This window comes from Rana temporaria, chromosome 9 (assembly GCF_905171775.1).
Source record: "Rana temporaria chromosome 9, aRanTem1.1, whole genome shotgun sequence".
Classification (NCBI taxonomy): domain Eukaryota; kingdom Metazoa; phylum Chordata; class Amphibia; order Anura; family Ranidae; genus Rana; species Rana temporaria.
Window position 1 is genome coordinate 73,198,462 of NC_053497.1, and position 9,967 is coordinate 73,208,428.

At 51.4% G+C, this 9,967-nt stretch overlaps 1 protein-coding gene across 5 annotated transcripts in view; it reads right to left on the minus strand.

Moving 5' to 3' along the window:
• The window catches only part of MCF2 (MCF.2 cell line derived transforming sequence), a 181,452-nt gene extending 172,141 nt beyond the window's left edge, over positions 1-9,311 (minus strand). For 3 of the 5 annotated variants that reach the window (XM_040323778.1, XM_040323779.1, XM_040323777.1), the window contains exon 1: positions 8,849-9,310. In XM_040323778.1, the coding sequence (XP_040179712.1) occupies positions 8,849-8,945 (97 nt within the window). In that variant the 5' untranslated portion in view covers positions 8,946-9,310. Of the gene's footprint in view, positions 1-8,848 lie in introns of all 5 variants that reach the window. The other 2 variants (XR_005743553.1, XM_040323781.1) reach the window with 1 other exon arrangement.
• Positions 9,312-9,967: the final 656 nt, after the last annotated feature.

The window sequence follows — 9,967 nt, forward strand, 5'->3', positions numbered from 1 at the left end:
TGACTTCACATGGAAGCCGTATTAAACCCAAAAGCAAACCTTTTATTATATTGCAGCTTACTAGTTCTTAGATTCGATGGTCGTTTTTTTTCTATTTTTAGACTTTTTTTTTTTTTTTTTTCCTGAAGATGTATCAGTTAGTGTGTTGAGACAAACCATTTACTATTGACAGGGGTACTTGCAATGTCCAGCTTTTATGTATATAAAAGCTTTATCTAAAAAAAAAGGGGGGGAACGTTTCTGTAACTGCTTATGAAATGTTAGTTGGAGTGTGGCTCCAATGTTGCTAGTGTATCCAAATCTACTAGTACATCCAACACTCCCCTACCCCCTAAACTGAGATCGCTGCTGTCCAAATGTGCCCCTATGCTCCTTTATCCAGAGTAGGGGGCACTCTCTATTACAGGAGGTATATTACTGGCCAGATCACCAGGTGATCACAGAGGGGAAAAGCCTAAAAAGAAAATGAATGCAGCCACCACATCTAATGATTGGTAAGCTGTAATGTTTTCCATTTTTGATTTTGTGGGTCACCCCCACTGGTGTGCATTAATTGGCAGTATTTAATGGAATACTCACAAAATGCCCTTTTATTTGATTCTAACCACCACAGCATGTTACAACAAGCGGCAGTGCATTGCACTACATAAACATGAAGACATGCTGCAGTTTTGCACAACACCCGTATGGTGTGATCGGGACACCTAGAAAACAATCTCAATGTGGCCTTGTGTTATTTATTGCTGCTAAACACACCCGGTGTAAACGCTCCCTAGAAAGATGTAATAAACCAAGTTCTGTGAATGGTGCCCATCCCTGCCAGGTCTGAATAAAGGTAAAGTACAGGAAATCAATAGAAGGGTAACCCCCGTCCTCATCAAAGGGCCGCACACAATATGTAAAGAAAAGTTGTCAGACTGCTAGAGTAGTCGGTCAGAGACTGGGAACGTGCTGTTGGAATTGTTGGTGCTTCATGAGATCCATTACACACTACATAAGACTACTGGAGATCATTGCTACAATAGACTCTTTAGGCTCCATTCACACTAGGCGTTTTAACGCCTGAAGCCCGACGCTATTGCAGCCTAAAATACGCTGGAGGGGTGATTTAACATTGTCCTCTATGGAGATGGTTCACATCTCCACGCCGAAACGCCGTACGCCTGAAGCTCAAAACAAGTCCCTGACCCTTTTTTTCAGGCGGCTTCGGCGTTCGGCAGAGCAGACAATGTTAAATCACCCCTCCAGCGAAAACCGCGGTAAAAAACGCTGCGTTTTGTCGTGGCAAATCACGGTAAAAAACGCTGCGTTTTGTCGTGGCAAATCACGGTAAAAAACGCTGCGTTTTGTCGTGGCAAATCACGGTACAAAACGCCGCAATTTGTTGCGGCAAATCGCGGTACAAAACGCCACGCTTAGGTGTGAATGCAGCCTTAGGGCCCCTTCGCACTATGTGCCGTGATTGGTGGTTTTCTGCATTGCATCAATACCAGTCCCTGGCAAGAGCCCACAGAATACAGCAGTTTTCTATCTGCCCTGTTCACACTGCAATGCTGCCTTCAGGTTGGTTGCAGTGCATTGTGGGAAAATGTAGACCTGCTGTATTTTTTGCAAAACTTCTGAACTTGCATAAAGGCCGCATCCTTTTTCACGGTCTGCTGTTATGCATAGAAATGAATAAAATGTAAATCTAACAATAAAGTTGGGGCGGAAAAAGGAAAACGGTGCCCAACAACCAGGGCACCACCAGCCAATAGACACTAGCCTGCATGCAAGAATGGATTATTTAGATGCCTGGCTAGAGATCAAGGGGCCCTTACAAATCAATGGTCCCACATCTGTGCTTCCTTCAGCCCCCTTAAAAATGACTTTTCCCACATTGGATATCTCTTCGCAGGCTCCATTTTACATGAAAAGAGTTTCGAATATTGTACTAATACTTCTGGAGGGGCCTATATGTCTTGTTATGGCAATACATGTCATATAATTTATTACTGGGATTTGGATATGTTCTATCTTTATACTTTCTGTATATGCAAACACTGACAATAAAAACATTAAGAGAAGAGGGCAAAGAAAAACAAATACCGAAAAGATAATAAAACAAGCCATTATTTACCTGCTACAACCCGCCTAAAGAAAATATTTTCTTTTTCTGGTAAGCACCTAGGTAGTGAGAACACCGACTACTGTATGCAGGGGCCTCGGGGGGCACATGTTGGGCACCAGGGTAGTAAACACTTGAATTCCTCTAAATAGTTGATTCAGAGAGAAGATACAAAGGCGTATCTTTAGATACGACGGCGTATCTCCTTAATACGCCGTCGTATCTCTGAGTGCGGCTGGTCGTATCTATGCGCCTGATTCATAGAATCAGTTACGCATAGATTTCCCTAAGATCCGACAGGTGTAAGTGTTTTACACCGTCGTATCTTAGGCTGCATATTTACGCTGGCCGCTAGGTGGCGCTTCCATAGATTTACGCGAGGAATATGCAAATGAGCTAGATACGCCGATTCAGAAACGTACGTCCGGCGCATTTTTTTACGTCGTTTACGTTAGCCTTTTTTCGGCGTATAGTTACCCCTGCTATATGAGGCGTATCCTATGTTAAGTATGGGCGTCGTTCCTGAAAATTTTACGTTGTTTGCGTAAGTCGTTCGCGAATAGGGCTGGACGTAATTTACGTTCACGTCGAAAGCAATGACGATTTGCGGCGGAATTTCGAGCATGCGCACTGGGATTTTTTCACGAACGGCGCATGCGCCATTCGTAAAAAACGTCAAGTATGCGGGGTCACAGTTAATATACATAAAACACGCCCACATCATCCACATTTGAATTAGGCGGGCTTACGCCGACACAGATACGTTACGCCGCCGTATGTAACTAAGGGCGCAAGTTGTTTCTGAATACAGAACTTGCGCCCTAAATTACGGCGGCGTACGCCGGGCGGACAGATGGACCATTCTATCTGAATCTACCCCTCTATATACACCAACAGGGTGCCAAGATTTTTAAACCTACCTGCAGAAGCCAACCAGCAGCATCCTCTAGACCAGTGATGGTGGACCTTGGCAACTATATTTCCCATGATGCTCATGCACGGTAGCTGAGCATCATGGGAAATGTAGTTCCAAAACATCCGGGTTGCCAAGGTTTGCCATCATCATTGCTAGTCTAGACCATCCATTGGCAACCAGGGTTCTGTGGTACCTCCAGAGGTTGCCTAGGGGGAACCTTTAGATTTGGCTGATTGACCTCCTATTTGATAGTTCCTGCAGAATTCTAGGGCCAGTGGGACTTGATGATCATTAGTAAGCCAAAAAGTTTATTTGTGCCAATCTATAAGGTGGGCATTTTGACCACCACTGTATGGGGAGGGGGCAGCATTCTTCTCACTGGCCATTGATGTGAGAGGCATTTTTCCCCCCACTGGCCCCCAATAAATTGGTTAAGCTGGGGTTCCCTGAGACCTGAACATTATTATAAGGGTTCCTCTAGGTCAGGGATCTCGAAACTGCAGCCCTCCATCTGGTGCGGCACTACACTTCCCATGAGGCATTGTAAAACTCTGACATTTTACAGACATGACTGGAATTTAGTTCCTGAACAACTGGAGGGCCATAGTTTGAGACCCCTGCTCTAGGGTAAAGAGATTCAGATGGGCTGCTCGAGAACCTCCCACATAGAACCTGTCATCCTTCTGACACTGGCACACACAACACAAGCATCATCCTCCAAATCCTTCCCCCTACATAACCCAAGCATTATCCTCCAGACCCTTCTCCCACATAACCCAACTATCCTCCAGACCCTTCTCCCACATAACCCAACTATTCTCCAGACCCTTCTCCCACATAACCCAACTATTCTCCAGACCCTTCTCTTGCATTAACCCAACTATTCTCCAGACCCTTCTCCCGTATTAACCCAACTATCCTCCAGACCAGACCTGGGCGGACCTTTTAATCCGGCCCACTCCCGCCACCGCCGACACGTTAATCACCGCGGCGGGGAACATTACAGACAGCGTTCGTTTGAACAGCTGTTTTCCCCGCAGCGCATAGACACTCCCCCTTGGACGGATCTGTCCAATCGCGAGCAAGGGGGAGTCACATAGACACTCCCCCTTGCTCGCGATTGGACAGATCCGTCCAAGGGGGAGTGTCTATGCGCAGCGGGGAAAACAGCTGTTCAAACAAACGCTGTCTGTAATGTTCCCCGCCGCGGTGATAACAGTAGGCAGGGCCGGGAGGGGTCACTGTGCCCATCACACGCAGCCACTTGTGCCAACACATGCAGCCACTTTGCCACCATAAATTGTCGCCACTGTGCCAATCACACGTAGCCACTGTGCCAATCACACGCAGCCACTGTTCCCATCAAACGCAGCCACTGTGCAATCAATTGTTGCCACTGTGCCCATCACACGCAGCCACTGTGCCCATCACACGCAGCCACTGTGCCCAACACACGCAGCCACTGTGCCAACACACGCAGCCACTGTGCCAACACACGCAGCCACTGTGCCAACACACGCAGCCACTGTGCCAACACACGCAGCCACTGTGCCAACACACGCAGCCACTGTGCCAACACACGCAGCCACTTGTGCCAACACACGCAGCCACTTGTGCCAACACACGCAGCCACTTGTGCCAACACACGCAGCCACTTGTGCCAACACACGCAGCCACTTGTGCCAACACACGCAGCCACTTGTGCCAACACACGCAGCCACTTGTGCCAACACACGCAGCCACTTGTGCCAACACACGCAGCCACTTGTGCCAACACACGCAGCCACTTGTGCCAACACACGCAGCCACTTCGCCACCATAAATTGTCGCCACTGTGCCAATCACACGTAGCCACTGTGCCAATCACACGTAGCCACTGTGCCAATCACACGTAGCCACTGTGCCAATCACACGTAGCCACTGTGCCAATCACACGAAGCCACTGTGCCAATCACACGAAGCCACTGTGCAATCAATTGTTGCCACTGTTCCCAAACACAGCCACTGTGCCAATCACACGCAGCCACTGTGCCAATCACACGCAGCCACTGTGCCCATCAAACGCAGCCACTGTGCCCAATAACACGCAGCCACTGTGCCCAATAACACGCAGCCACTGTGCCCAATAACACGCAGCCACTGTGCCCAATAACACGCAGCCACTGTGCCCAATAACACGCAGCCACTGTGCCCAATAACACGCAGCCACTGTGCCCAATAACACGCAGCCACTGTGCCCAATAACACGCAGCCACTGTGCCCAATAACACGCAGCCACTGTGCCCAATAACACGCAGCCACTGTGCCCATCACACGCAGCCACTGTGCCCATCACACGCAGCCACTCTGTGCCCATCACACGCAGCCACTCTGTGCCCATCACACGCAGCCACTCTGTGCCCATCACACGCAGCCACTCTGTGCCCATCACACGCAGCCACTCTGTGCCCATCACACGCAGCCACTCTGTGCCCAATAACACGCAGCCACTCTGTGCCCAATAACACGCAGCCACTCTGTGCCCAATAACACGCAGCCACTGTGCCCAATAACACGCAGCCACTGTGCCCAATAACACGCAGCCACTGTGCCCAATAACACGCAGCCACTGTGCCCAATAACACGCAGCCACTGTGCCCAATAACACGCAGCCACTGTGCCCAATAACACGCAGCCACTGTGCCCAATAACACGCAGCCACTGTGCCCAATAACACGCAGCCACTGTGCCCAATAACACGCAGCCACTGTGCCCAATAACACGCAGCCACTGTGCCCAATAACACGCAGCCACTGTGCCCAATAACACGCAGCCACTGTGCCCAATAACACGCAGCCACTGTGCCCAATAACACGCAGCCACTGTGCCCAATAACACGCAGCCACTGTGCCCAATAACACGCAGCCACTGTGCCCATCACACGCAGCCACTGTGCCCATCACACGCAGCCACTCTGTGCCCATCACACGCAGCCACTCTGTGCCCATCACACGCAGCCACTCTGTGCCCATCACACGCAGCCACTCTGTGCCCATCACACGCAGCCACTCTGTGCCCATCACACGCAGCCACTCTGTGCCCATCACACGCAGCCACTCTGTGCCCAATAACACGCAGCCACTGTGCCCAATAACACGCAGCCACTGTGCCCAATAACACGCAGCCACTGTGCCCAATAACACGCAGCCACTGTGCCCAATAACACGCAGCCACTGTGCCCAATAACACGCAGCCACTGTGCCCAATAACACGCAGCCACTGTGCCCAATAACACGCAGCCACTGTGCCCAATAACACGCAGCCACTGTGCCCATCAAACACGCAGCCACTGTGCCCATCAAACACGCAGCCACTGTGCCCATCAAACGCGCAGCCACTGTGCCCATCAAACGCGCAGCCACTGTGCCCATCAAACGCGCAGCCACTGTGCCCATCAAACGCGCAGCCACTGTGCCCATCAAACGCTGCCACTGTGCCATCACATGCAGCCACTGTTTAATCAATTGTTATTGATTAAACAGTGGCTGCCTGTCCCCAGCCTCTGTCCCCCTCCTGTGCCATGTCCCCAGCCTCTGTCCCCCTCCTGTGCCATGTCCCCAGCCTCTGTCCCCCTCCTGTGCCATGTCCCCAGCCTCTGTCCCCCTCCTGTGCCATGTCCCCAGCCTCTGTCCCCCTCCTGTGCCATGTCCCCAGCCTCTGTCCCCCTCCTGTGCCATGTCCCCAGCCTCTGTCCCCCTCCTGTGCCATGTCCCCAGCCTCTGTCCCCCTCCTGTGCCATGTCCCCAGCCTCTGTCCCCCTCCTGTGCCATGTCCCCAGCCTCTGTCCCCCTCCTGTGCCATGTCCCCAGCCTCTGTCCCCCTCCTGTGCCATGTCCCCAGCCTCTGTCCCCCTCCTGTGTCATGTCTATAACAAGTACTCGTACCAGTTTTCCAACAATGATATTTACTGCTTTTTATAAAGAAATACAATTGATTTTATGCAGTATTGAGTTTAGCCTTTTGGCCCGGCCCTCCAAAATATTTTTAGTTTCTCATGTGGCCCCATCGAAAAAATAATTGCCCACCCCTGCTCCAGACCCTTCTCCCGCATAACCCAACTATTCTCCAGACCCTTCACCCTACATAACCCAACTATCCTCCAGACCCTTCTCCCGCATAACCCAACTATTCTCCAGACCCTTCACCCTACATAACCCAACTATCCTCCAGACCCTTCTCCCGCATAACCCAACTATTCTCCAGACCCTTCACCCTACATAACCCAACTATTCTCCAGACCCTTCACCCTACATAACCCAACTATTCTCCAGACCCTTCCCCCTACATAACCCAACTATTCTCCAGACCCTTCACCCTACATAACCCAACTATCCTCCAGACCCTTCTCCCGCATAACCCAACTATTCTCCAGACCCTTCACCCTACATAACCCAACTATTCTCCAGACCCTTCACCCTACATAACCCAACTATTCTCCAGACCCTTCACCCTACATAACCCAACTATTCTCCAGACCCTTCCCCCTACATAACCCAACTATTCTCCAGACCCTTCCCCCTACATAACCCAACTATTCTCTGGACCCTTCTCCCTACATAACCCAACTATTCTCCGGACCCTTCTCCCTACATAACCCAACTATTCTCCGGACCCTTCTCCCGCATAACCCAACTATTCTCCAGACCCTTCTCCTGCATAACCCAAATATTCTCCAGACCCTTCCCCCTACATAACACAACTATTCTTTAGACCCTTCCCCCTACATAACCCAACTATCCTCCAGACCCTTCTCCCTACATAACCCAACTATCTCCAGACCCTTATCCCACATAACCCAACTATTCTCCAGACCCTTCCCCCTACATAACCCAACCATCATCCTCCAGACCCTTCCCCCTACATAACCCAACCATCATCCTCCAGACCCTTCCCCCTACATAACCCAACCATCATCCTCCAGACCCTTCCACCTACATAACCCAACCATCATCCTCCAGACATGGGCGTCCGCTGAAATTTTTTCAGAGGGGGGCGCTTTGGCAGCGATGATACACAGTCACAGTTAACCTTTTCTTAAAACGCTAACGGGGGTTAAAAGCGCCCCGCTAGTGGCTGAATAGCGCAGCTAAAACTATGGTAAAGCGCTGCTTTTTAGTGGCGCTTTACCGATAACGCGGTCAGCTGGCAGTGTGAAATAGCTCTTGAGATAATTCAGCTTCACTCCATGCCCATATAAATATAGCCTATAGAATGTACAGACCCCCCTTCAGCACAGACCCCTCCATTCAGCACAGATGGACCCCCCATTCAGCACAGACCCCCCCATTCCACCCAGACCCCTCCATTCAGCACAGACCCCCCCATTCCACCCAGACCCCTCCATTCAGCACAGACGGACCCCCCTCCCCTCATCCCATTCAGTACCTCAGATCAGCCATCAGTGCAGCACAGGCACAGCAGGTTCCCTCCCCCTGTGTACACATTAACACCGGAGGGGGAGGCGGCTTCACTCTGCTCGCTGTGCCTGTGTGACATCTGGGCTGATACTGCTCAGACAGCCCACAGCCGTTAGACTCTTCGACACCTTCTCGATTTTCCAGGGGGTGTCAATTGCCCCCCCCCTTGCCCTATGGAGCGGATGCCCATGCCTCCAGACCCTTCCCCCTACATAACCCAACTATGCTCCAGATCCTCCAGACCCGTCCCCTACATAATCCAACCATCATTCTCCAAACCCTTCCCCTGAATCCCCCTACCCAACTATCCTCCAGACCCCGCACACCTTATCCAATCGTCCTCCTCCTCCAGACCCTGCACACACTTACCTTCTAGCAGGGAGTCCAGGCGAGAGCCAGCCTGCTGCAGGCTGTAATATTTCTCCATCTCCAGAGCTGTGATCCTGACCGAGTCCACAAATGTCATACCGCTCCAGTGTATGGGGCCCCCAGGTGGGGCAGTGTCAGTGCTGGGGGGCCCCCATGGAATGTCTGATCTCTATCCGGGGCCCCGGACCCCACTTGTAGGACCGATCCCGTTAGTGTACAGAGGCTGAGCCCAGCGCAGTGAGACTGCAGAATGAGCGGAGCTCCGGGCTGTACAGCAGATCTCCGCCCTGTAATCCCGATACTATAGGGGTCCCACACCGGAGATCTGCCGATCACTGTCCGCTCCAGTCCTGGTGATCCCCCCGGGAGAGAGCGGGCTCCGGGCAGTGCAGTGCCTGCAATCCGTCCATGACTTCCAGGAGCCGACCGGCCGGCGCTCTCCTCCCTCCTCTACTGACAACTTCACTACTCCGCCTCAGCCAATCAGGAGGGAGCTGTCACACTGTACACATGACAGGAGCGGAGCTCTGCTATCCATCTATGATCAGTCCCATGATTACCCCATCATCCTCATTATACATCCCATCATCCTCACTACACACCCCATCATCCTCACTACACACCCCATCATCCTCACTACACACCCCATCATCCTCACTACACACCCCATCATCCTCACTACACATCCCATCATCCTCACTACACATCCCATCATCCTCACTACACACCCCATCATCCTCACTACACATCCCATCATCCTCATTACACACCCCATCATCCTCACTACACACCCCATCATCCTCACTACACACCCCATCATCCTCACTACACACCCCATCATCCTCACTACACACCCCATCATCCTCACTACACATCCCATCATCCTCACTACACATCCCATCATCCTCACTATACATCCCATCATCCTCACTACACACCCCATCATCCTCACTACACACCCCATCATCCTCACTATACATCCCATCATCCTCACTATACATCCCATCATCCTCACTACACACCCCATCATCCTCACTACACACCCCATCATCCTCACTGCACACCCCCATCATCCTCACTACACACCCCATCATCCTCACTATACATCCCATCATCCTC